Below are 27,841 nucleotides of genomic sequence, written 5' to 3'. Positions count from 1 at the left end.
TTTTTGTATATGAAGCTGATACATAAATGTACTTAAGAGTTTTCCAGAATGGTGAAAGTTTTCTTTTTTTCTGAGTGCTTAGACATCTGATTCCTCCTTTAACTAATATGTATTTCCCAACTTTAGGGCATACTTTATAATCATTTAACTTTGTGGTTAAGATCCTAAATTAGGAGTTGATGAAGTAAGTAGATGAATTGCTATCTTATTAAAGAATTATAAGCTTTTATCCAGTTTGTGTCAGAAAAAATTAAGTTAAGTTTTATAAACTTGCAATAAGCAGCTATTGGAAACTTACTAGTTCTGCGTATTCAAACCAAAGGATGCTTCTGATTCCTGGTGCTAATAGAAGCATATTTAAATAGATTTTGCATATATTAAAAATACATTAAATTAGACTTCACTAATTCAGAATTTGTTTTAGTTTGTGTGGTTTCATATTCTATGAAAAAAAAAAAAGACAACCCACAGTAGGTTGTTAATGTCTGATTAATTCTGAATTGTCCATAAGACAAAATTTTCACTAATACTAATTGGCCTTGTCCACATTTAATTTGAATTGGTGTAAAACCCAATAGCTCCATAATTTTAAAGACTTAGTCATCCATAATGTTTTAACTGTTCCATTGTTTTATTTTTGTTTATTGCAGGATGAAGTACATGAAAGGGATCGATTTAGTGATTTTTTACTTACTAAGTTAAGAGATTTGTTGCAAAAACACCCAACTTTGAAACTAATTCTTTCTAGTGCTGCCTTGGATGTAAATCTCTTTATAAGATATTTTGGAAGTTGTCCAGTGATATATAGTAAGTTAAATTATCAGATTTCTTCTAGAATTTTTATGAAAGAATACTTTTTGGCATGATTATATTTATGGTAGTCAGAATTAGGGAATATTCTGACATAGAGAGCATCCGTTCTGTTTCCTCTGAGATATACTCAATTAGTCATCTGTATATTTTCATCCGTTTCCATCTACAGCTTTTTGCTATTGTGTTATGAGGCCAATTCTCTAGTCTTAAAAGGAAGTGTCTTTATTTTAGTTCTGTATTCCCCTTTAAATTCTGTCCTATCGCTTCCACTTTATTGCTAGACTCCTTGAAAGAGTAGTCTACATTCCCATGCTGATGTCCCATGTACTTGTGAATATGCTGCCACTTAACTTTTGTGCGTATCCTTTCATCCAAATGGGTTTGCCCATTTAAAAAAAAAATTGAATTTCAAAAATGGAAAAAATTGCATGTGTTTACCTCAATGTTACAGCACAGACATAGGTAGGAAAAAGGTTCACAATTGCCTCTATCTTGTTATTTCATGTCCTACTTTCCCGAGATTAGTTGATGTTAAAACCTAGTGTATATCCTTTTTCACTTTGTCCATGTTCATACAAAATATACAAACATATACATATATATCAAGTTTACAGAAGTTGATTTTACAAAAATGGGCACATTCATTATTTTGTAGTTTGCCTTATTCATTTGACATATCATGAACAGTCCACCAGTTCAGTAGTTCCAGATATAGTTCATTATTTTAAGCAGCTGTTTTAATATTTCATAATAAGAATGTACAATGATTTAACCATTTCTTTATTTTTGGATATTCATATTGGTTCTAGTTCTTCCCTTCCCCCACCATAAACAGTGTTATAATGAATATCCTTGTACGTATATCCTCATATATTGATGCTTATTTCTAAGGGTAGGTTCCTGAAAGTGAACTTGTGAAGTAAAACTGTATCTATTTTAAATTTTAACAGGTTTTGCCATTTTATTTTTCCCGAAGTGAAATGATGCACATTTCTGCAGTGTATGGGGTTGTTCATTTGTGTATTCTGACCAGTATTGTTTTGACACTAACTTAATTGCCAAACCTATGGTCAAATTTTTACACAAAAATCTTAAATTTTCTGTAGTATTTTTCAAGGTTGGCTACTCCCTCACTCCCGCCCTTTTTGTGAAATGTTCAGATCCCACAATTGATTTGATAGCGTTGCCGTCTGAGTCTCATTCTACATGATAGCCTATACTTTATTTTTTGGTTTCCTCTGGGGCTTCTCTTCTTTTGCATGGTGCTTATATATTGGTGTTTTCTAGGATTATTTCCTTTATCCATTTTTTAAAAATTCCTTCCCTTCCTTTCTTTGTTTTTCTTTGTTTTCCTCTTCTTTCCTTCTCTGTACTGCACTCTACTAGGTAACTGGAGATGCACAGTTAGTTTTCCTGCAAGTTCTCATTCATGCCCTTCTGCTTTCTACTTTCTCTTTTATACCGATGACACCTGAATCTTTATTTCCAATTCAGACTGTTCTCCAGAGCTTTGGACTTAGATATCTTATAAGCAGCTCACTTCTAAAATACCCCCAACTGAATACTTAGTGTTTCTACAAAATCTACTTCTCTTGTATTGCCTGTTTTGATTAATCATACCGTTGACCTAGTCACCTAAGTCACAAACCTGTAAGTCTTTCTTCTCAGAATATTCTTGGATGATAAGGTACACGAAATTTATACTACATCTGCTAATTGGAAGCTTATTTTGGCACCTCACATTTGACATGTCTAAAACCAAACCCCAACTCCCACCAGCTAACCTGTTCCTCTTTCAGCTTTCTTTGTTACCTTGGGGTATGACATCATCTATCCAGTTTTATAAGCCAGACATCCAAGAACTGTGATTGATACTTCTTTATCGTATCATTCCTCCATATCTAATCCAAATGCTGAGTTCTGTGGATTTCACTTCCTAACTGTGTAGAGTCTCTCTTTTCTATTTTTACTATCACCAATCTCATTCAAGTTATTGTTCTCTTTTACCTAAACAATTGGATTAGCTCCTACCTGGTCTGTTCCATCCACACTGCTCTTTTTAAAATCCATTCAGCACAGTGCAGTCAGAACAATCTTTTCTAAAGTAGAATACCAATGATGTTGAACATTCTCCTGAGCTTAAAACTTGGAATGACTTTTACCTCAGGATAAAGACCTAGTCTTTGGTAAGACTTATCTATTTCTTCTGCCTCATCTTGAACTACAACCCCCTCCTTACTCCTGCTCTTGTACTGTGTTCCAACTAGCTTGGAACTAGTAGCTTGGTCTTTTAGTTTCTTGAAAACATCTACTCTTTCCACTGTTTTTTCTTCATGGTACATTCTTTCCTATCCATATAACTTAGTTATTTTGCTTACCCTCTTCTCTTGGTCCTCATTTTCTCGGTGAGGTTGCTTTTCTTGACTCAGTTACCTCGCCCCTCCCCCCCAGCCCATTATATACTGTCATGTTATCTTGTCTTTCTCTCTTATAGGACTTTTCTCAACTCTATTTTTACATTTATATTCTGGATTGTTGGATTAATGTCTGTCTCCTCTGCTAGCTTATAAGCTTCAAGAAGTCAGAGGTAGCTCTGTTTCTGCTTACCATTTATATTCCTGGTGCCCATCACATGATGCCAAACACATGATAAGTAGAGAGTAAACACTGGGGGGAAAAAGCAAATGAACATTTTTCTAAAATAAAGATCAAAATTGTATTTAAAAGACAATATCATGAAGATCTCTTGACCTATGGAATCGCTTTTGAATTTTATACTCATGTTCATTCACTTGGGATTCTCATGTTTTATGTGAATTATCTCTGACATGCAAATTAAATACTTAAAAAATTTATATTATTTAGTTCAGGGAAGACCATTTGAAGTGAAAGAAATGTTTTTAGAAGACATTTTAAGAACCACTGGATACACAAACAAAGAAATGTTAAAATACAAAAAGGAAAAACAGCGAGGTAAGTTTTTTATCAAACAAATATAAAAGAAAATCACTATTCCTATTAACTTTTCAGAATACTTCAGTGTTATGCTATGGAGATACAAGGACACTTGAATGTATTTCTCTCTTGTGTATAACTGTATATTAATACTGTCCCAAATGTACCTTTTGCATTCTGGTTTATGTCCAAAAGTAATAACCTATAGTGAGGAATTGAAAGTGGATGCTCGAATTGAGGAGGTTGTGTATGTCTATATTCAAAGATTCAAACACTTTGTAATGGAGGGAAGAGTACATGCTGCCACGCATTTGATAGCCACAGCATATCTAATAATACAAGAGTGGGGAGCAGGTGGGAGAGAGTGAAAAGTGTAGCATGTGAGCAATGCTCTCATTTTTGATACAAATGTCAAGGTTTTCAAATCCTGATATTGTTATGAATTGCTTCTGTACTTTGACTTTAGCATTATTTGCTTATTAGTACATCTGTTATCATGAGTTATACTATGTCTCAGATCTTGAATTAGGGTTAAGTTCATTTTGTTACTTTTAACTGCATTATTCATGATGGAAGATTTGGCTTCAAGTTTTGATTCCTTTGTTTTGTCTGTATGACCTTGGACAAATACCTTACCTTTGGGTTCTCCACTTGAAAACAAAGCAGTTAGCAATGCCTATTTCACTATGCAGTGCTGAATCCCTAATACGTAAATTATAAAACTTATGTCTTGAAACTTTTGAAGATGAAAATTGTATATAACTTGTTATGTCTCAAACAACTAGTATGGTGGCAGGAGTTCAATAAACGGTTTTCTACAAAGTGCTATGTGAATATTAGTCATTGATTTAAATAGTATTTATTGTATGGCTAAAATGCTGTTGTTTGGATTATGGACTTAGAAGTAAACTTTTTACGAATAGATGGAATAGATGAGGTTTTTAAACAGTTTCATGTGTCATGAAGGTTCAGCGTAGCATATTTTTGAATGTTTCTAATTAATATATTTTTAAAAAGTAATTCAAAATAAGGCCAACTTTTAGGTATTTTTAGATTCACTTAAGTTTTTAAAACACAGGAATATATTTTAAAAAGCAAAGAATTTATCTACTTGCTCTCTTTGGTAATTAATTTAGAAGAGAAACAACAAACCACACTTACAGAATGGTATTCAGCTCAAGAGAATACTTTCAAGCCTGAATCTCAGAGGCAGAGGACTGTCCCAAATGTGACTGAAGAGTATGATTTACTGGATGACGGTGGTGATGCTGTCTTTAGTCAGTTGGTAAGGCTGCGGTGGTATTACACTGATGTTTTGAGGGAAAATTGGATAAGTAACATCTTATGAGATAATATTTTACTGCATTATTAAAGTGTAATTCTTTTAGTTTGTTTTAGGCTACACCACAGTTTTCAGAACAATTTTCTAACACTTTCTAGCACACAATGCAACATCTTTTATTTCATTGTAACTTTAAATTATTTCAATATTTTCTCCAAATTTTTGGAAGAAAATAGTTATGGATATTATGCACATTCATTATTATTGCTTGATATTTTATCATCTTAAAAGTTTAAGAGCCTATGAGCTAAACAACGTAAGATCAGCTACATTAGGAGAAAATTGAGAAAAGACTGTTGGTGTTAGAGAAAATAATCAGTACTGGTGTTTCCACCACCAACCAGCTATGTGACTTTATAAAATCAGTTACCCACTATAGACTACATCAGCTTCTTCTTCTTTCTCCTTTCATTTGTTCGATTTTGCCACAAAATCTTCACAAATGAAATATTTCATAGCAGCCCTCCTGGCTCATCCGTCACTCTTCACCTCTGTCCTCAGGTGGAGCTTCTGCTACCTTGGCTTCTGTGGAGTCTGTTTGAAAACGAACTAGCTGATTTCCTAGGACACTTCTTGCTTTTGATTCCATTTAGAATTCTTTTAAAGGCATTGGTGATTAGTATGATGAAGAATATGGGTGGGACTATGCACTTTTTAGAAAAAGAATTTAACTGTTTTGAGCATGAGAACATACATAATGCAGATATGCTTGTAATTTTCTTCCAGTGCTTATAGTTCTAATGTATCTAAAAGAACCATATATAATTTTATACAAATACTTTTAAAGAATGTTTAAAATTGGTATTTAGTATAGGGAACATCCATTTGGTTCAAGGAACAGCATTTTGATTACTAAGTTAGCTGTTCTTAAGCCTGGCTACACATTAGCATCACGTAAGGAACTGTTAAAGCCATATGGAATCTGGCCTCCATCACCAGAGATTCATGTACCAGCTCTGGGTCTGGAACCTGGCATCAGTGTTGAAAAGCACCAGGTGATGGTTCCTCTGATGTGCAGTTGGAAGAGAGAATCACTGGTGTACATTTAACAACATCCTATCAGAAGCATACTTAGTTAATATTTTGACTGGATCATACTCCTTTGTTGACAAACATTCTCATTTGTAGATAAAACGATGAATGTAAGAATAAGATATGAGGTGTGCTAAAAATACGGTGAATATTTGAATAAAAAAAATTGTTGCAGTAAAAGACACATTGTCATTAATCATACTCAAAATAGTTCCCCTCACTTTGAACACACTTATCCCATCATTCTTGCCACTTTCTGAAGCAGTTCTGAAAATCCTCTTTTGTGAGGGTCTTTACTTCATCCTCCATCATGACAATGCTCCATGTGACACATTGCTTCTAGTACAGCAATTTCTGTCAAATAAAAATATTACGGTGTGTCCTCATTCACCTTATTGACCAGATCTGGCACCGTGTGACTTCTGGCTCTTCCCCAAAGTCAAAATGACCATGAAAGAAAAACGATTCAGGGCATCGAGGCAGCCACGACAGTACAACTAAAGACACAAACAAGGACTTCCAGAACTGCTTCAGAAAGTGGCAAGAATAATGGCATAAATGTGTTTGAAGCAAGGGGGAGTATTTTGAGGGGGATTAATGGCAATGTGTCTTTTACTATAATAATTTCTTTTCCTGAAATATTCACCATATATTTTGATCACACCTAGTATAGTATTGTGAGTGATGTTTGTGATGAGATGAGAAACTTTGTCAAGGCCTATGCTATAATATACGGTTAGTAATTCTTGTGACCATTGTGGCCATCTCACTTTCTTTGCAAGCAAAGGTTAAGCTGTTAGGTAATTTATAATCTTTGTGTTTTTTTTAAAGACAGAAAAAGATGTGAATTGCCTTGAACCATGGTTAATAAAGGAAATGGATGCTTGTCTTTCTGACATATGGCTACATAAAGATGTTGATGCCTTTGCTCAGGTTTTTCACCTTATTCTAACTGAAAATGTTAGTGGTAAGTGTAACTTACATAAAATTTTTTTATTACTCTTTTATTACAGTTATTTATGGTGGAAATTTAGTTTAATTCAAATTGTATGTGTTACCTTCTTCATTCACAACCAATAATTTTTCTTTTTGAATACTTATTTCAAATGCACAAGTCAGGATCTTCTTATTAGCCTAGTATGATAAATAAATATTGTGTTAAATGAGGGATTCTTAACCTAGTTATATCCAGAATAGTTTTTTGGTTCTGTGAATATATGACAATTACGTGCAAAAGTATTTTTATTGAATAAAAAAGTCCTTCCTCTGATATAGTCTCTGACAGTTGATCCCATTTTTTACTGCTCTTTTTCCTTGTTCCCTGTGCTTAGCCACCCTTACCTTCTTGCTGTTCTTCATGTGTTCTGGCACATTGCCATTTTTGGGCCTTTGTTCTGTTTCCTGTGCCTGGAATGCTGTCCCTACAGGTACTCATGTGGCCCAATGTCTATTTCATTTAAGTCTCTACTTTGATATTGCCTTCTCAGAGAGGCCTTTTCTGATCATTTTCCTAAAATTGAACCCTTCTCTCACTATTTCTCCTTATTCTTCGTTATTATTCTTTGTTGTACAGTTTACCCTTGAACAATGCAGGGTTAGCAGTGCAGACCCCCTACTTAGTTGAAAAATTCTTGTATAATTTCTGACTCCCCAAAAACCTAACTACAGTTCCTTCGTTTCCTTGAGGGTTGGTTCCAGAATCCTCCCCTTGGATACCAAAATCTGCTGATACGTAAGTCCCGTATATAAAATGGCACAGAACAATGTATATAGTTCACCACACGCATCCATGGTTTCCCGACCACAGATTGGAAAAACACTGTTTGAGTAAGCTCTCAATAAATATTTATTGAATAATGATAAACCTTTTAAGTATCCTACTAAATGATAATCTATTTGAATATGGTTAGTGATAGGAAGCTCACTACCTTTCTTAAGGACATTTTTTAAAATTTGGTTTAATTGTTAAATTTTTAAAAATACGTTTTGAAGTGCAATCTACCTCTATAGTGTCTACCCTTTTCTCCTTCTGTAGCGATAATGAGGAGACTTAGTATCTATTTATGCCTGACAGACCTTCAGGTATATGAAGATAGTTATTCTTTCTCCATTTTTTTGTTTTCTGGGCTGACCATTCCTGTGACTTCAAGTACTCCTCTTTAACATAACGTGATATCTAGTTCTCGCCTGTCTTTGCCCACCTTCTCTGGTTATGTTCTAGTTTGTACCTTTTAAAAAGCATGGTGTTCGGTCCTGAGTGTTAATCTCTTAGTGACCGACTTTGGGTAGAGTAGGTTTATCAGCCTAAAAACCTCTACTCTTTACATTAATTCGGCAGTGTAACCTTGCCAACCACATTGTCTTACTGATTCACATTGTCTTTGAAACTTCTAGTTCTTCTTCTTCTTCTTTTTTTTTACATGTGATTAATCCCTCCTCCATCATTTACTTGTTTTGAATTTTTTGAGCTTAAGACATACCATTCCTTTTAAATCTCATCTTATAGTTAGATTTGGCCTATTGTTTCCACTTAACAACTTTTTTTTTTTTTTTTTTTAGTTTTAATTTTACCTAGTATATTAATAAACTTTCTGTTTATTAACTTGAGGGGCCTGGGTCAATGACCAAGCACTGTGTATGTGCTACAAAAGGCTTTTTAGGTCAACGTATAGGTGTGGTTGTTCAATTGGTTAGAATTCCATACATCTACTAATCTAGAAAACCTCTTAAGAAAGCAATGAAGATCTTTTGGCATTTCTTGTTCTTTGTAAATGTATTTTGGCTCCTATTGACTTACTTTTTCTTCAGCTTGTCATTCTTTAAAAAAAAAAATCAGTATTTTGAAAAGTGATTTTTTGTATTTGGAAATGTGGACATTTGCTCATCTCTAGTTTTCTGGCAGTCTGTTTTCCTCCATTAGTTATAAAAATATTTACTCCTAATAGTTTAGAAATAGTACCTGAAAGTTAGGAAATTTGAGCTCTGAGACAGGTTGCTATAAAATGTTTAGAAAGCATTTTTAAGTATGTGTTATCTTTGACCCTCTTCCTAGATATTCCATTAGTGAATACTAGTCGATTACTTTGATGATGGTCATCCTATGGACACAGGTCCCTCTTCTTTATAGTTTTATTGGGCGTTTTCCAGAGCCCAACATTCTACTGTCTTAAGCCTTGTGAAATAAACTAAAATGTATGGTAGCTCAGTTATTCACTTCTCATCTTTCTATTTCTCTTCTGAAATCTCAACTATTAATTGGCATCAGAATTGAAAATACTTCCTGTGAACCAGGAAACCTCGGGCCTCGTTGATGACATTTTTAATGCCATCAGTTTCCCAGTGTGATCCTGTGGAAGCAGCTAGTAATTAGCTGGTTTAGTAAGACCGGGCATTCTCTGTCATGCTCACTCTCCTAGTCATCTATTGCTCCATAACAAATGGTTCCCAAATTTAGCAACCTATAATACTTATTATCTAATAGAGTTTCTGAGAGTCAAGAACCTGGAAGTGGTTCTGGCCCCTACTCATACTCATGTAGTAGCTGTTGTCAGGGGCTCTGGTCGTCTGAAGGTTTACGGGAGCTGGAGGATCTGCTTCCAAGAAAGCGCCTCACAGGCTGTTGGCAAGAGGCCTCAGTTTGTCCTTGCTGTTGACAGAAGGCCTCAGTTTCTTGCCATCTGGAACTCTCTATAGGGCTGCCTTATTCTTCCCAGGATGTACCAGCTGGCTGTTCCCAGAGTAGGTGATTCAAAAGAGAAGGAGAAAAAGAAAGCAGGAAGCTGTAGGTACCTTTTATGGTCTAGTCTCCAAAGTTGCACCCCATCACTTCCACTTTATTCTGTTCATTACAGTGAGTCACTTAGTCCAGCTCACGCTAGAGAAGAGGAGAATTAGGCTCCGTTTCTTGAAGGGAGGAGTATTAAAGAATATTTGGACATTTTAAAACACTCACACTTATTCACACCCCTCTGCTCAAAATACACATATTTTGGTTCTATTCTCCAAGGCCATTAATTGAACATTTAGTTAAAGCAGTAATTCTCATATAGTGAATACAGTTCATGATCTTTGCAAACCTCTTCAAAAATTCATATGCCTAGCCATCCCAGACCTACTGAATTCGAATCTAGGAATAAGGTATAACTACCTTTGTTTTCAGAAATAGAATGCCTGAGGTAAATCTCTCGTAAATCCCCCAACACACCTTAAGAACCATTGGTTTGTATTAGTAATGGATACCATGTTTTAGAGTGTTATTAAATGATGAGGATAACTGGGTATATATGGAAAATTAAAATTTTCCTTTTGTAATCATCTTAAATTTTACTACAAAGGTGTTTTCAGTGGTGAGCTCTTTCTGAAGTTACCAATTTTGTAATTTAAGCCAATTACTGCTAAGCAATTATAATATAATGCATTCCTTGAGAAATGTATTCTAGGAAGGAATTTAAATTCAAGAGAACTTTAATTATTTTTCTCATGGAGGGGTTTTATGAGAAGTAAACTTTCTGCCAGTGTTATTCCCATTAAGAATCTTAGAGAATAATATCTTGGAATGATGGGGGAATAAAAGCTAAACAAAAGAACAACAAAAAATGGTCTTAAACTTTCCATTTGCACCTTTAAGCATTCGTTACCACCTGCTGATGAAAATTAACTTTTTAATTCTTCTTTAATTATATCATGTCATGTGATGATCAAGACAGTATCTAGATTTAGGAAGATTAAGGGTTCTGCAAGTTAGTAGCTTTCCTTTGCTGTTTTAATCATCTTGGCGAGCTTAAGGCAGTTTAACAACTATGTTTTCTTCTCCAGCCTTCCAACTGATAGTCCCTATTCTACTCCTGTTTATACTAACGGCTTATCAATAACAGATCTCCTTTGTTGATACGGAGTTAAGGGTTATGTAAGGCTGTTATGTAGTTAGGTGAAGGAGCAAGTCCCAGGTTAATTCTCCTGATACTCAATTCTTTCATTCAAATATAAAAGAATTAAAATGATTTACAGTAGCTTGGAAATATGACATGTATTTATCTTTTCCTTATTTTAGTCGATTATAGACACAGTGAAACCAGTGCAACAGCTCTGATGGTTGCTGCAGGACGAGGTTTTACAAGTCAAGTAGAGCAGTTAATTAGTATGGGAGCTGATGTCCATAGCAAAGCATCAAATGGCTGGTAAATTTTAAACGGCATTCAATCTTTATGTATCTTTTGTGATTTCCTTTGTTGATACGAGTTACACATATGTTGATATGAGTTACACATATGATACACGTATCTTTTGTTATTTCTTGTATTTGTCTTATAGTCAAAGCTATTGTGTAATAATTGCTGATAGATCTCTAATGGGTAAATGAATAATTTTGAGTGACTACTAGTTTTATAATTTTGAGAACATTATTTCTCTGTCTTAATTTGTTATCTTTGAATTTTGGCAGGATGGCTTTAGATTGGGCTAAGCACTTTGGGCAGACTGAAATTGTGGATCTTCTAGAATCTTACAGGTAAAACTTTATACTATGTTTAATAATCCTAAGTCCTTTTAAAAAAAGCTTAGCCATGTAAATCATAGATTATGACAAGTGTAGGCTATTTACAGTCTCTCATCCAGAGATTTTTCTTCTTATAATTCTAAGTAATTTTTCTGAATTTTTTGTAGGTTGCTAATAAGATCTACTGTGTTATAATATTTATCTTATTTTTTATTTTATTTTGAAAAAGGAGAAGGAGAATTTCCAGTTAAACATGGTAGATACAAACACATGTATTTATCTCCGCATTTTCCCCAAACCTCACTAAAATGGTAAGGAAGGAATATAAAATGTGTAAACTAATGAAGTTTTTGACAGATCCAAATGCTAATTATGGTATAGTGGGTTTTGCTGCCACTTGAATAATACCACTCAGAACTTGCAATCCTTTTAGTGCTCACACATTGAGTGTTCTAGATACTCTTAAGGTGTTAGGTATAGCTCACTATATACTATAGATTACCAAGTAAAGCAATTACCCGGATAATACTTTAATTATTCCAGCTAACTGGGCTTTCTGTTTCAGAGATCATGACATTATCAATTATAAATTTCAAATATTTAAAATTAAATTTATTATATTTACTGGATAATTGATGATAAATAGCTCCAGTTTATAGCTGAAAACAAAGAACATAATACCCTCTTTGTTTACCTGCTGAAAAGAAAAAAAGAAGTGTTAAAATTACTTACTTAAATTTTAAATACTGCAGTTATAAAATTGTGTAAGTTTAATATTTTCCCCTTTGAAAGCAGTTTTATGTTTAGCTTTCTGCTAAACTTTTTAAGAGAGATGATGCTAAACTGAACTGCGTAGAAATTTAATTGATAATTGCTAGTGATAGCAGTAGTTTATATTTTAACATATAGGATGAAGAAGCAAGGCATTTATTTCAGTCATTTATGTTGATTTTGGCTTTTGGAAAATAGCATAATTAACCTGCTTTTAGTATAGAATTACCAAATTAAGAGTCATGTTAAACTGGTACCTATAGAATTTTTTTTTTTAAGGTGAACTTTTCTTCAGAGTAGTGTTTATAATAGTGAAGAATGAGAAACAACCTATTAAGAAAATATAAATGATGACCGGAAGTTTGTATTTTTACATTTTTCTTGAGATAAAATTCACACCCCATATAAGCGTACAATTCTGTGTTGTTTAGTGTGTTAGTGTTACGCAATCATCACCACAATCAGTTTTGAGAACTTATTTATGACCTCAAGAGGAAACCGGTACTCATTAGCAGTCATTCGTTCCCCCCAATTCTCCCAGCTTTAGGCAACCACTAACCTACTTCCTGTTTCTATAGATTTGTCTGCTCTGGACATTTAATATAATTGTAATCGTATAATATGTAGTCTTTTGTTATTGGCTTCTTTCATTTAGCATAATGTTTTCAAGGTTCATTCATGTTGTAGAATTTCTGATTAATATTCTGTTCCATGGATAGACCACAGTTTGTTTATCCATTCATCAACTGATGGACAGTTTGGTTGTTTCCTCTTTTTGACTGTTATGAATAATACGGGTATGAACATTTGTAATCAAATTTTTATGTGGACAAATATTTTTATTTCTTTTGCACATACCCCTAAGAGTTGAATTGCTGGGGCATATGGTAAAACTATGTTTAACATTTTGAGGAACTGTCACGTTGTTTTCCAAAGTGGCTGTACTGTATTTTACATTCCCACTAGCAATATATGAGGATTCCAATTTCTCCACACACTCTCTAACACTTACAATCATCCACACACTCTCTAACACTTACAATCATGTCAAGAGGTGTCTCACTGTGGTTTTGATTTTCATTTCTGATGACTAATAATGTTGAACATCTTTTCATGTACTTATTGGACATTCGTATATTTTCTTTGGAGAAATGTCCACTTATGGCCAAATTTTACTTTAAATAATATATCTGCAACCAAAACGTGAATTACAACTAGAACATTAAGTATCACTTACCCTCTTTAGTGTATATGGAAAATTTGAAGAAGGACGTAATGGGGACCATTGACCTTAAAAGGGTTACTCTTTTTAATAAAAATTGACTTGGTCTTTTTCTTTTTTTTTAAGTGCTTCATTGGAATTTGGAAATCTAGATGAAAGTTCTCTGGTTCAAACAAGTGGAAATGACCTCAGTGCAGAAGACAGAGAGCTCCTGAAAGCTTATCATCACAGTTTTGATGATGAAAAAGTAGACTTGGATTTGATCATGCATCTTCTATACAATATCTGCCATAGTTGTGATGCTGGTAAATAAGTATTGTCTAAAAGACCTGGAACAAAAATGGATATACTTTGATTTAAAAATTATTGTTTTGTATACAAATTTTTATATAATTCCCTTGATAATCATGCGTAATCTCTTAACTGTCATAAGTATTTCAGTTTATCAGTACTTGAAAACATGTGATGTAGTTCATTGTAGCTAATTTTGTTGATTGGTTCTGGTTTTACAATGATATTTAATATTAAAAGAAATCCTTCTTCTCCAAGGTGCAATATTAATTTTCTTACCTGGATATGATGAAATTGTTGGACTAAGGGATCGCATCCTATTTGATGACAAGCGGTTTGCTGACAGTACACATAGGTAAAAGCTAAAGCTTTATATTTATTGCTTTAAATTAAAAACAGGCACCATAGTATATTTTCTCTTTTAATTGTCAACAGATATCAAGTCTTTATGCTTCATTCAAATATGCAAACATCTGATCAAAAGAAAGTATTAAAAAACCCACCTGCAGGTGTTCGAAAAATAGTAAGCTTCATAAAATCTTCTTTTTTCCATTTTATGAGTCATTGGTTCTGTTTTCATATTAACTATAACATAACATCCCATTGCAGATCCTTTCCACCAATATTGCTGAAACCAGCATCACAGTCAATGATGTTGTCTTTGTTATTGATTCTGGTAAAGTGAAAGAGGTATGTATGGACAAGTTGTATGTTCAACTCAAATGAAGAAGCTTACATTCCATTCAAATAAATGTTTTTATAAGCAGAATTCACTTTAATGGGAAAATTTCTGGTTCTAGATGAATTTAACACTAAAATGAATGTTCTACCTTAAATCAGTATACAGGATCTATCTTGTTTTTTAAACAAATAATACAAAAAAAGTAGACTTTTCTCACTAAATACTAGGAAGAAAGTAAAAGGTTTGGCTAGTTATAGTGAAAATTTTGTGAAACAGTGTAGGGATTTGATTACATATTTTGAATGTTTTCCTCCTGCACATGGGAATGGCCCATGTCCTTCTTGTTCATTGTTACATCTTCAGTGCTGCACATAAAATAGGTATTCAAAAGACATTTTAGTGCAAGAGAAACATGTTGAGAGAAAGCAAACAAAACCATGGGTCCATTACCTGCTTGTATAAAAATAAATTTCATTAGAACATGCCATGTCTATTCTTTTACCTGTTGTCTATGGCTGCTTTCACACTGCAGTGGCAGATTTGAGTAATTGTAGCAGAGACCCTCAGCAAAGGCTGAAATACTTAGTACCAGCCCCTGATATAAATAAAAGGCAGGCTTTATTTCCTTTTAGTATTGGAATTCCTAGCAACTCTCAGTATCCTTAACTTTGGTAGATCCTTTCACTGAAAGAATTGAAAGTAATAGAGGTAGTTGATTTTTCAAGGAAATACTGTCCATGTTGTGGAAGGCAAATAATGTCTGTTCTAGTGGATATAAATGATCATTTTTAATTGGAAAAATTTGTTAATTATTTTGTAATGTTTTCAATGTAATTTTTAGGAATAGTCTATAGAAAACAAAATTTTATACAACTTGGACATTTCATTACAGTTAAATACTATAAAGGAAGGAAAATTTTATTTTTTGTAGGAAGATAATGATGAATATTATCAATAAAAGGCTGAATAGTGAGTCAATGAAAATTCAGATTTTATTGCCCTAAAATTATCTAAAGCTGATGAAGTAGATTTTGAAAATATTAGAAATTAATTTCTTTGGCTGTTATTTATCAAGTATTTATCATGATTTAGAACATGATGGTAGTGTCAAAAGTTGTTTTACATACAATGTTGAGAAATGTAACATTTTATTAAAACTAAATAAGCAGCATCTTTTCTAAAAATTCCACAGTTAAACTATCACAAGCCATTTGTATTTGCTCTATATAGTTATTTTTTGAAAGGGAAAGTTTAAGTCATTGAGTGATTGAAGTATATATTTTATTTAGGAATGCAGTCTTTTAAACTATTTCTCTACAGTAAATTTTCACGTTAGATTCTTTGAGGACGTATGGGGCCGTAACATTCTGTATAGGCTAACTGCTGCCAGTAGCTCAGCAGGAGGTAAATGAAAGGGGTTAAAATTTTTTCACTTTGGGGTAGGATTGGTTTAGCGATTGTTGTTATTCCTATTCTTCCATATGAGCTCGCTGGAAAGTATTTCAGAAAACTGTCTTTCCCAGATCATTTGTATTCCCCACAGTGATGTAAATCTGATAGAAAATGATGTGATGACAATAAATCAGTTCTTTCCAATCTTCATCCTTTTGAGTACTGACTACTATTATCCAGCTGTAGCTGAAAGCAACAAATAACTCAGCAAGGCACAGAGTGAGGAAGTTTCACAGCTCTTCTGAGTTTAGTGTTCATTCTTTTTCCTTAAAATGTTTGTAGCCAGAAATCTGGATTAAAAAAAAAAGTTAGTACCCTATTCTAATTATCTAATTAAGAGGGGCTTTAAATTGGCATATTAAAATAAATTTGTAATGTTTTTCATTTCTTCTTAAATATCTGATATTTTAACATGAAGATATTTAAATATTACAGAAATCCTTTGATGCACTGAATTTTGTTACAATGTTAAAAACGGTGTGGATTTCCAAAGCTAGTGCCATACAACGAAAAGGCAGGTAATGTATACTTAATGTACATTCACGCAATTGCCTGTAAAATGGGAACATTTTCATATGTATTACATATTCATCTATATTCCACCTTCTATAAAATGTTAAAATTTTCATGTTAGTCTTAACTTTTATATTATTTTTATAAAGCAAATTATTTTAATACTTTTTTAAAAAAATCAAATTATGGTGATGTTAAAATTAAAAAATTTGCCTGGTATTATCTGTACTCAGAAGATATAAGAAACTTGAAACACAAAAATACAAGCAAAAATCCTAAATATTTGCAATATAGGACAAAGGACTAATTTTTGTATTATACAAGAATCCTTTTAAAATCAATTAATAAAGACCAATACATTAATTTCACATATACCATCTTATATAATACCAAAAGAAATGCAAATTAATGAGATACTGTTTTTTGCTTATCAGATTGACATTGATGAAAATGGTTAACAGTACATGCAATAGAGTTGGCAAAAGTGTGGACCTGTAGGCTTTCAGAGTTTGCTGATGGGAGTGTAAATTGTTGTGATTTCTTCAGAGGGCAATTTGAAACTGTTTATCCAAATCTGTCTTTCACAGTGGGTTCCACTTCTCATAATTTATCCTGAATATACTTGCACATGTGTGCAAATGTGTGTTTAAGAATGTTTTTTTGTAACATTATTCGCAATAGTGACAAGTTTGGGAACACTGTGGTGTCCATCGATAGTGAAATAGTTAAATAAATTATATTATAGCCACACGATGGTATACTGATAACTATTGAAAGGAAAGATACAGATGTATGTGTTTATATGTGGAATGAATTTTTGACCAATATACCATGGTCAGGCAATTAAGTTCGCTAACTCATCCTAGAAAAAGCACTACCTACCTCACTGCTGAATATCACTATGGTCACCTTTGAAGTACGCCCCTTAGGAAGCTATGCACTGACGCCAGCGCCTAGTCCACCCTTCAAAGTAATTTTTTTTTTTTTTTTTTTTTTTTTTTTTTTTTTTTTTTTTTTTTTTTATTAAATTTATTGAGGTGACAGTTGTTAGTAAAATTACATAGATTTCAGGTGTACAATTCTGTATTACATCATCTATAAATCCCGTTGTGTGTTCATCACCCAGAGTCAGTTCTCCTTCCATCACCATATATTCGATCCCCCTTACCCACATCTCCCACCCCCCACCCCCCACCCCCCACCCCCCTTACCCTCTGGCAACCACCAAACCATTGTCTGTGTCTATGAGTTTCTGTTTCTCATTTGTTTGTCTTGTTCTTTTGTTGTTTTGGTTTATATACCACATATCAGTGAAATCACATGGTTCTCTGCTTTTTCTGTCTGACTTATTTCGCTCAGCATTACACTCTCAAGATCCATCCATGTTGTCACAAATGTTCCTATATCATCTTTTCTTACTGCCGAATAGTATTCCATTGTGTATATATACCACAACTTCTTCATCCATTCATCTATCGAAGGACATTTTGGTTGTTTCCATGTCTTGGCCACTGTAAACAAAGCTGCAATGAACATTGGAGCACACGTGTCTTTATCTCTAAATGTTTTCAGATTTTTTGGGTAGATACCCAGGAGAGGGATTGCTGGGTCATATGGCAATTCTATTCGTAATTTTTTGAGGAACCTCCACACCGCCTTCCATAACGGCTGCACCAGTCTGCATTCCCACCAACAGTGTATGAGGGTTCCTTTTTCTCCACAGCCTCTCCAACATTTGTTACTATTTGTCTTGTTGATGATGGCCATTCTGACTGGGGTGAGGTGATATCTCATTGTGGTTTTGATTTGCATTTCTCTGATGATTAGTGATGTTGAGCATTTTTTCATATGTCTATTTGCCATTTGTATGTCCTCTTTGGAGAAATGTCTCTTCAAGTCCTCTGCCCATTTTTCAATTGGGTTGTTTGTTTTTTTGTTGTTCAGTTGCATGAGTTCCTTGTATATTCTGGATACTAGCCCCTTATCGGAGGCACTGTTTGCAAAAATCTTCTCCCATTCAGTTGGTGGCCTCTTTATTTTGTCAATGGTTTCTTTTGCTGTGCAGAAGCTTTTAAGTTTCATATAGTCCCATTTGTTTATTTTAGCTTTTACTTCCATTGCCTTTGGAGTCAAATTCATAAAATGCTCTTTGAACCCAAGGTCCATAAGTTTAGTACCTATGTTTTCTTCTATGCAGTTTATTGTGTCAGGTCTTATGCTTAAGTCTTTGATCCATTTTGAATTAATTTTGGTACATGGTGACAAATAGCAGTCCAGTTTCATTCTTTTGCACGTGGCTATCCAATTCTCCCAGCTCCATTTATTGAAGAGGCTGTCTTTGCTCCATTGTATGTTTAGCTTCTTTGTCAAAAATTATCTGTCCATATTTATGTGGTTTTATTTCTGGGTTCTCAATTCTATTCCATTGGTCTATATGTCTGTTTTTCTGCCAATACCATGCTGTTTTGATTATTGTGGCCCTGTAGTACAGGCCAAAGTCAGGAAGTGTGATACCTCCATTATAGTTCTTTTTTCTTAAGATTGCTTTGGCTATTCGGGGTCTTTTGTGGTTCCAAACAAATCTGATGATTTTTGTTCTATTTCTTTAAAATATGCCATTGGGATTTTGATGGGGATTGCATTGAATCTGTATATTGCTTTGGGTAATATGGCCATTTTAACTATGTTGATTCTTCCAATCCATGAGCACGGAATGTCTTTCCATTTCTTTGTGTCTTCTTCAATTTCTTTCAGAAAAGTCTTATAGTTTTCAGCATATAGGTCTTTCACATCCTTGGTTAAGTTTATTCCTAGGTATTTTATTCTTTTTGATGCAATTGTAAAAGGAATTGTTTTTTGTATTTCTTTTTCTGAGATTTCATTGTTGGTATATAGGAAGGCAATGGACTTTTGTGCGTTGATTTTGTAGCCAGCAACTTTACTGTATTCGTTGATTGTTTCTAATAGCTTTTTGGTGGAGTCTTTAGGGTTTTCTATATATAGCATCATGTCATCTGCAAAGAGTGATAATTTAACTTCTTCATTCCCAATTTGGATGCCTTTGATTTCTTTCTCTTGCCTGATTGCTCTGGCAAGGACTTCCAACACGATGTTGAAAAGCAGAGGTGATAGGGGACATCCCTGTCGTGTTCCTGAACGTAGAGCAAAGGGCTTCAGTCTTTCTCCATTAATTATGAGATTAGCAGAGGGCTTGTCATATATGGCTTTTATTATGTTAAGGTATTTTCCTTCTATACCTATTTTATTAAGTGTTTTAATCATAAATGGATGTTGTATCTTGTCAAATGCTTTTTCTGCATCAATTGATATAATCATATGATTTTTGTCCTTTATTTTGTTTATATGATGTATCACATTGATGGATTTGCGTATGTTGAACCATCCTTGTGCCCCGGGGATGAACCCCACTTGGTCGTGATGAATAATCTTTTTAATGCATTGTTGTATTCGATTTGCTAGAATTTTATTTAGGATTTTTGCATCGGTATTCATCAGAGATATTGGTCTGTAGTTTTCTTTTTTTGTGCTGTCTTTACCAGGTTTTGGTATCAGGGTAATGTTGGCCTCATAAAATGTGTTGGGGAGTACTGTTTCTTCTTCAATTTTTTGGAAGAGTTTGTGCAGAATTGGTATTAGATCCTCTTTGAAGGTTTGGTAGAATTCACTAGTGAAGCCATCTGGTCCCGGACTTTTGCTTTTGGGAAGGTTTTGGATGACTGATTCAATTTCGTTACTGGTGATCGGTCTGTTTAGATTTTCCAGTTCTTCATGGTTCAGCCTTGGAAGGCTATATGTTTCTAAGAACTTATCCATTTCTTCTAGGTTGTTGAATTTGGTGGCATATAGTCCTTCATAGTATTCTTGGATGATCCTTTGTATTTCTGTGGTGTCCGTGATAACTTCCCCTTTTACGTTTCTGATTTTGTTAATCAGTGTCTTCTCTCTTTTTATCTTAGTAAGTCTAGCCAAGGGTTTGTCAATTTTGTTAATCTTCTCAAAGAACCAGCTCTTTGTCACATTAATTTTTTCTATTGTCTTTCTGTTCTCTATTTCATTTATTTCTGCTCTAATTTTTGTTATTTCCTTTCTTCTGCTGACCTTGGGTTTTACCTGTTCTTCTTTTTCTAGTTCTTTAAGGTGTAACATGAGGTTATTTATTTGGGAATTTTCCTGTTTCTTGAGATAGGCCTGTAATGAGATAAATTTTCCCCTTAAAACTGCTTTCGCTGCATCCCAAAAATTTTGGTAGGATGTATTTTCATTGTCATTTGTTTCTATGTATCTTTTGATCTCTCCTCTAATTTCTTCTTTGACCCAGTCCTTCTTTAAAAGTATGTTGTTTAGTCTCCATGTATTTGTGTTTTCCCGCTTTCTTTTTACAGTTGATATCCAATTTCAAAGCCTTGTGATCAGAGAATATGCATGGTATGATTTCAATCTTTTTAAATTTGTTGAGACTGATTTTATGTCCCAATATATGGTCTATCCTTGAGAATGTTCCATGTACACTAGAAAAGAATGTGTAGTCTGATGTTTTAGGATGAAGTGCTCTATAAATGTCAATTATGTCCATTTCATCTAATGTGTCATTTAGGGCTACTATGTCGTTATTTATTTTCTGTTTGGATGATCTATCCATAGCTGTCAATGATGTATTTAAGTCCCCTAGTATAATTGTGTTTTGGTCAATTTCTCCCTTTAGTTCTGTTAGTAGTTGCTTGGTGTATTTCGGTGCTCCCTGACTGGGGGCATAAATATTGATGACTGTTATGTCTTCTTGTTTTACAGTCCCTTCACCATTATGAAATGTCCATCTTTGTCTCTTGTTATCTTTTTCACCTTGAAGTCTGTTTCATCTGATATCATTATGGCTACACCTGATTTTCTCTGGGCACCATTTGCTTGGAGTGTCAATTTCCACCCTTTCACTTTGAGTCTATGCTTGTCCTTGTAGCTGAGATGTGTCTCTTGGAGACAGCATATGGTTGGGTTTAGTTTTTTGATCCAATCTGCTACTCTGTGCCTTTTTATTGGTGAGTTCAGTCCATTTACATTTAGGGTGATTATTGATATGTGAGAATTTCCTGTCATTCTATCTTTAGTTTTCTGGTAAGGCTGTGTCTCCATTGTTTCTTTGCCTTTTTGTTGTTGTCTATTATTTCTGTGTGGTGGTATTCTATGATGTTTCCTACTGTTTCTTCTTTTATTTCAGTATATATTTCAGTTCTGGATTTTTTTGAGTGGTTACCCTTAAGTTTATGTAAAAGTAAGTTTGATATTTAGAGTATTCCATTTTCTTCAGCACGCTTACTTTCTCCATTCCCATATTCGGTTCAGGCCTTTATTCTCCCCTTTTTGAGTTTTGGTTGCCACAAATTGTCCCTGTTGATGGTGGTCGAATAGCCTCCTTTAGTATTTCTTGTAGTGCAGGTCGTGTATTAGAAAATTCCCTCAGCTTCTGTATGTCTGGAAAGGTCTTTATTCCTCCTTCATATCTAAAGGATATCTTTGCTGGATATATTATTCTTGGCTCATGATTTCTCTCTTTCAATAGTTTGAATATTTGGTTCCACTCCCTCCTGGCTTGTAGAGTTTCTGCTGAAAAATCTGATGATAATCTAATGGGCTTTCCTTTGTAAGTTACCGTCTTCTTTTCCCTGGCTGCCTTGAGGATTCTTTCTTTGTCGTTGATTTTAGACAGCTTCAGTACAATGTGCCTTGGAGAAGGCCTGTTGGGATTGAGGTAACTAGGTGTTCTATTTGCTTCTTGGATTCGAGGGTCCAGTTCTGTCCACAAATTTGGGAAGTTCTCATCGACAGTTTTTTTGAATATATTCTCTGTTCCCTTCTCTCTTTCTTCTCCTTCTGTTATGCCCATTATTCTTATATTGCTCTTTCTGATGGAGTCAGAAAGTTCTTGTAGAGTTCTTTCATTTCTTTTAAGTCTCAAGTCTCTTTCTTCTTCTATCTGTGTCATTTCCAGGTTTCTATCTTCGATGTCACTGATTCTTTCCTCCATCTGGTCAACTCTACTACCTAAGCTGGTTATTTCATTCTTAATTTCTTCTATTGAGTTCTTAATCTCCAGAAATTCTATTTGGTTCTTTTTAAAATTTCAATCTCTTTCGTAAAATGCTCATACTGTTCTTTAATTGAGTTTCTGAGTTCATTTAACTGCCTATCTGTGTTTTCTTGTATCTCGTTGAGTTTTTCAGAACTGCAGCCTTGAATTCTCTGTCATTTAAGTCACATATTTCTGTATATTTAAGTGCCTTTTCTGGAGATTTTTCACTTTCTTTCTGAGCTATCTTGTTGCCTTGGTTACTCATGGCGATTACTGGTTTACTATTTCTCTTCCTAGACATCTACAGGAGTGACTTCTGCAACAAGTTGATAGGAAGAGGTCTTTCTTTGTTCAGCAGTTCTGTTTACTCCTGCAGGGAACCGCCCAGATAGGTGGGGCCAGGGGCGGGGTGAGCTGTGAGAGGTGGCCCAGAGCAATGGCAGCGACCACCACCACAGCCTGTCCTGCTTCCACAGCTCTCTTCCCTTTGCCGGAACTAGTTGGGCTGTGGATTTGTGTTTGTGGGCCACAGTTCTCAAATATAGCAAATTTTCTGTTGTTTTGATCTGACACTGCTACTGTTTCGCTTCTAGCACCGGGCAGGTGGGGGCGGGGCGAGCTCTGAGAGGGGAGGGGGCGGCTAGTCTCAGTGCCTAAGGCTCCGTTCTCTGCTCGGCAGTGCGGGCTTAAACCACCGTTTTCAGCCTTTTTCCCTCAGTCTTTTCTCCGAGGTCTCTGCCGTGGCGTTGGGTTCAGCCGTGTTATATGCTGTCCCTCAGCCCTGTGGAGCCCTGGCGGAGCCCTAGCAGTCCGATCTCCCGCAGCTGCGGTAGTTCCGGGAAGCAGCGAGCTCGGCGCACTGAGCTGGGTCTGAGTCCTGCGCCGCTGCGTCTCCGCCCGCTTCTCACTTTCCTCCTCCCCCCGCTCGCGCGCGCGAATCTCCCACCTGTAGGTGATTTCAGTCGGTAGTGGGCCTCTTCGTCTTGCCTGTCTGCTGTGCAGGGAGTCCTTTGTGGAGTTTTTGTTGTTCGATTCTTTGTAAATTCCAGGGGAGCTTTACAGAGGCTCACCTCACTCCGCCATTTTTCCGGAACTCACCCTTCAAAGTAATTTTGGAACTCTTTCCGAAATGGCCAACAGAGCTATAATTGTATTACACTTGATGTCCTGAATATCATCAAAATGTCTTCCTTTCAATATTTCCTTTATCTTTGGATAAAGAAAGAAGTCATTGGGGGCCAGATCAGGTGAGTAGGGAGGATGTTCCAGTACAGTTATTTGTTTATTGGCTCAAAACTCCCTCCCAGACAGTGCCATGTGAGCTGGTGCATTGTTGTAATGCAAGAACCATGAACTGTTGGCAAAAAGTTCAGGTTGTCTAACGTTTTCATGCAGCCTTTTCAGCACTTCCAAATAGTAAGCTTGGTTAACTGTTTGTCCAGTTGGTACAAATTCATAACGAATAATTCCTCTGATATCAAAAAAGGTTAGCAGCAACATTGTGACAAGTTTGTGAACTTAACTGTCAGACCTCGTATTATTAATTGAAAAAAGTAAGGTATAGAACATGTGTCTTGTATTCTCTTGTGCTAAAAAAATATGTATGTGTTTGTATAAATAGTTAAAGACAAATGCATGGTGAAGTCTATGATAAATATCACAAAACAATTGTTGACTTTGAGAAAGAGGATTTGTGGGGCTCTTGGAGGAAGGAGACCTAATTCTTATTTTGTGTTTTTTTATAGTTTGGTTATTTATTTTAGTGCATGCTTGTATTTTTCATTTTTAAAAAGGCAAGATTTAAAAGTATCATATTTTTCAGTAATTGCTTGACTAATTTTCCTTGCATTTTAACTAACAGGAAAACATCAAATACTGACTTTAAAAGAATGTCTTATAAGCTTAAGATGGTGAATGCGTTGTTTCTGTACTTTGTAACTTCATAGAATGCCCTTGAGGGCTTTGCTTTTGCTATTGTGTTAGTTTTCCTCTTATTACAAAGTGTGGCTTGATGCATTGAGCTGGATTTATGTGCTGTTATTAATGTATTATCAGGGATAAGAATCAGAAATTGTATAAATAATCATTGTCACTTTTTTTAACATATATATTTTTTGATAGCCTTCAATGTTTAACTGTTAGGGATGCAATGATGAATAAATTATAGTTTTACGGGTAAAGTTTGAGATGGGAATGTTGCAGTCCATCTTGGAGTCCAATAAATAGAGCAATTTTAATAATATGTGAGCTGTGCTGCAACAATACTTCTAGAGGAGTTAAGGTAGAATATGAGAGAAATATGACTGAGATGTTGTGGTAAGTCATTTCTGGCATAGGGAAAGCATACCCAAAGGCCTAAAGGTGAGAATGAGCAAGAAAGTTGTTTCCATGGAGATTAGTTTAGAGAATACTAGTAAGAAATGAATGGAAAGAGGCTACGTTGTGGACAGATCCTTAGGGACCATTTTGTTCTCTCTCTCTCTCTCTCTCTCTCTCTCTCTCTCTCTCTCTCTCTCTCTCATGCTCATGCATGCATGTTCTCCCTCTTTTCTTACTAAACCAGGGGATGGCAGGATTATAGTATTCTTTTAGCTCTTTGAAGAATGAACTGGTAGAGACAAAAATGATGGTGGGAGTCTCCTTCATTAATAATTTCGTTTACAGTAAGAGAGAGAAATGAGAGTAGCCTGGGTTGTTATAGTGGTGGTAGAAATAAAGAGAAGTAGGTAATTAATTCAAGAGATTTTAAGGAGAGTAATATTGGTGATCATCTGTCCAGGGCGTGAGAGGTGAGGAATAGAGTGGAGTCAAGCATGTCATACAGGTTTCTGTCTTAGAAGATTTTGTGGATGGTGGTGCTGTTGTCCTACAGGAAAAATGGGAAGAGTGGTTATGTTGGGGAGAATTAACTTTTAGTTGTGTTAAGTTTGAGTTGACTGGGGAAAAGCAAGTGGAGCTAAGAGAGAGGCTTCAGTAGTATAGGTCTAGTATTAGGATAAGGAGATTAGATGGATGGAAATTGAAGTCAGGAAGATAATAAAGATCACTTTGGGAGAGTGAGCAAAGTAATGAGCAGAAGTCTGAGGAAAACCTCAGAGGAACATCAACATTGAAGGACTGGGCAAAGATAGAAATCTCAGAGAAGGCTGGCTAGGTGGGAAAGCTGATGAGTCTACAGAGAGGGGAGTATTTGATGAAGGAAGGAATAGTCCGACAATGTCAGGTTTTGTAACTTGTAGCATGCTGCGTTATATTTATGTTGGTCACTCCTGACTGTGAGCTTTGTGAGGATAGGGATGTTTCTGTGTCTTTATCACTTAGCGTATTCAGCCATGCTTTTAGCTGGTACGGCGACTTTGGGTGAAATTAAGAGACTCCTTTTCTTCAAGATATTTTCCTGTTAATTCCCAGGAAATTATACAAATCTTTATGATGATGGGGTAAATGACACTCCCTTGGAGTTGTGTAATGCATAATGTGGGCCTGAACACAGTGCTTGGTATCAGCTCAGTAAAGATGATGAAATTTAAATTACCATGTATTCATGCTTTATTTTTTACTCATTTTCATATGTAATGTTTTTATTTTTGCTATTATTCTAGAAGGTGTATCAGGTAGGTATCATTCATGAGTCTCACTTTGTAAATGAGATAATTGAGTCCTAAACAAGTGAAGCGCCTTCTGAAAGGATTCATAGGGTATAAGTATCAGAGTAAGGATTTAATTAAACTGAGATGTCCTGATACTGGTTCATTGTTCTGTCTCCTAAATCACATTGGTTACACAGTTTCCTTATTACAGTCTTTATTCCTTGTTTGAGTCTTAATTTTATATTTTACTTTTAAGGGCAGGGCGATGTAGACCTGGAATTTGTTTTCGGCTGTTCAGTAGACTCCGATTCCAGAATATGTTGGAATTTCAGACTCCAGAACTTTTGAGAATGCCATTACAGGTAGAACTTTTACTCTAAAAGGCTATTTTTGTGGGTGAGGGAAGAGAGGGACCATTTCAACTTATGCTGATTGGACTTTTAAATAATGTAGGAAACAAAATTATAAAATATATATTATGGAAGGTGGTTATGTATATAACTAATTTTTTTATATATAAGAAAATTTAATCTATAAACCTCCAAAATTTTCAAGAGTACATTTATTTTGTAGTACAGTTTCTAAGTATATTGTTTTTATGCAACATTCTAAGAGTCTGTCAACCATATAGTGTTTACCTCTTATTCTCAATGAGGATTAGAAAACAAATTATTTAAAGTCCAAAAGATACTACCAAAATCTCAGTTTAAGATGCTGAGATTGATTACCTTGATAGTTTTGGAACTGAGTTCACTGAGATTTTCTGGCCTTTATTATTTTCCTTTAGGTTTTCTGATTTTATGGAACAGCCAGACATTGTAGTTTCTAGGGAAAGCTACCAGCAGTACATTAATTTGATTCTTTAGTGTCCTGAGCCAGATGCTGACTTCCAAACCTTTAAAGAGAAACTGGATCATGTTTTTGGCATCCACATCCCTAGAAGACATCTGCCAGTTTCTATTCCTCTTAGAATAAAATACAGAATTCTTAACAAGTGCCTGAATTCTCTTTCCTGCTGTGTCTTCAGTTTTAATTTTTTAATTATCTTTTGTCCTTTATCTACTCATACCAGTAGTTTCAATTTCCTAAGCACATCTTATTTGTTTCTATCTTAGGGCCTTCGTATGTGCTATCCTTCACCTTAGACTCCTCTCCGTACTCCTTTTATAATTAACTCCTACTCAGTCTTTGCATCTTAGTTTCTAAGTGTTATTTTCTCAGAGAAATTATCTTTTCCCATGGCCTACTTCTGCTTGTTCCCGAACTTGATTAAGTCTTTTGTTTTACCTCTTTTAGCTCCCTGTATCTTTCATAGTACTTATCACAATTGTAATTAAAGAGTTAATTATATAATTACTCTCACACACAATGAAAACTCCATGAGGGCAGACACTTGTCTTACAGTCTGTCCTCCTTTTTTTTCCCCCTCCAACTTGCTGCGTAGTGCCTAGCACCTAGTAAGCACTTAAATATTTGTTGAATGGATAAAAGATCACAGAATGTAATAGAACAAAAAAAAGATTTTTTGGCTAGTAACTCTTATTGTTATATATAAGAACTATGTGAGGAGACATTGCTAATTATGGCAATGATAATCTT

At 34.9% G+C, this 27,841-nt stretch overlaps 1 protein-coding gene across 1 annotated transcript in view; it reads left to right on the top strand.

The window, feature by feature from the left end:
• Nucleotides 1-27,841, top strand: part of YTHDC2 (YTH N6-methyladenosine RNA binding protein C2) — a 61,870-nt gene that overhangs the window by 16,227 nt on the left and 17,802 nt on the right. Inside the window, exons 7-18 of the mRNA XM_074329200.1 lie at nucleotides 651-807; nucleotides 3,679-3,786; nucleotides 4,905-5,053; nucleotides 6,974-7,109; nucleotides 11,193-11,319; nucleotides 11,583-11,648; nucleotides 13,756-13,934; nucleotides 14,179-14,275; nucleotides 14,356-14,443; nucleotides 14,530-14,610; nucleotides 16,490-16,572; nucleotides 26,499-26,604. Coding sequence (XP_074185301.1) covers nucleotides 651-807; nucleotides 3,679-3,786; nucleotides 4,905-5,053; nucleotides 6,974-7,109; nucleotides 11,193-11,319; nucleotides 11,583-11,648; nucleotides 13,756-13,934; nucleotides 14,179-14,275; nucleotides 14,356-14,443; nucleotides 14,530-14,610; nucleotides 16,490-16,572; nucleotides 26,499-26,604 — 1,377 coding nt within the window. The remainder of the gene's footprint in view (nucleotides 1-650; nucleotides 808-3,678; nucleotides 3,787-4,904; nucleotides 5,054-6,973; nucleotides 7,110-11,192; nucleotides 11,320-11,582; nucleotides 11,649-13,755; nucleotides 13,935-14,178; nucleotides 14,276-14,355; nucleotides 14,444-14,529; nucleotides 14,611-16,489; nucleotides 16,573-26,498; nucleotides 26,605-27,841) is intronic.

Source organism: Rhinolophus sinicus, linkage group LG03 (genome assembly GCF_036562045.2).
Source record: "Rhinolophus sinicus isolate RSC01 linkage group LG03, ASM3656204v1, whole genome shotgun sequence".
NCBI lineage: Eukaryota > Metazoa > Chordata > Mammalia > Chiroptera > Rhinolophidae > Rhinolophus > Rhinolophus sinicus.
The sequence above is the reverse complement of the archived record's forward strand: the minus strand, read 5'-3'. Positions and strand labels throughout refer to the sequence as shown.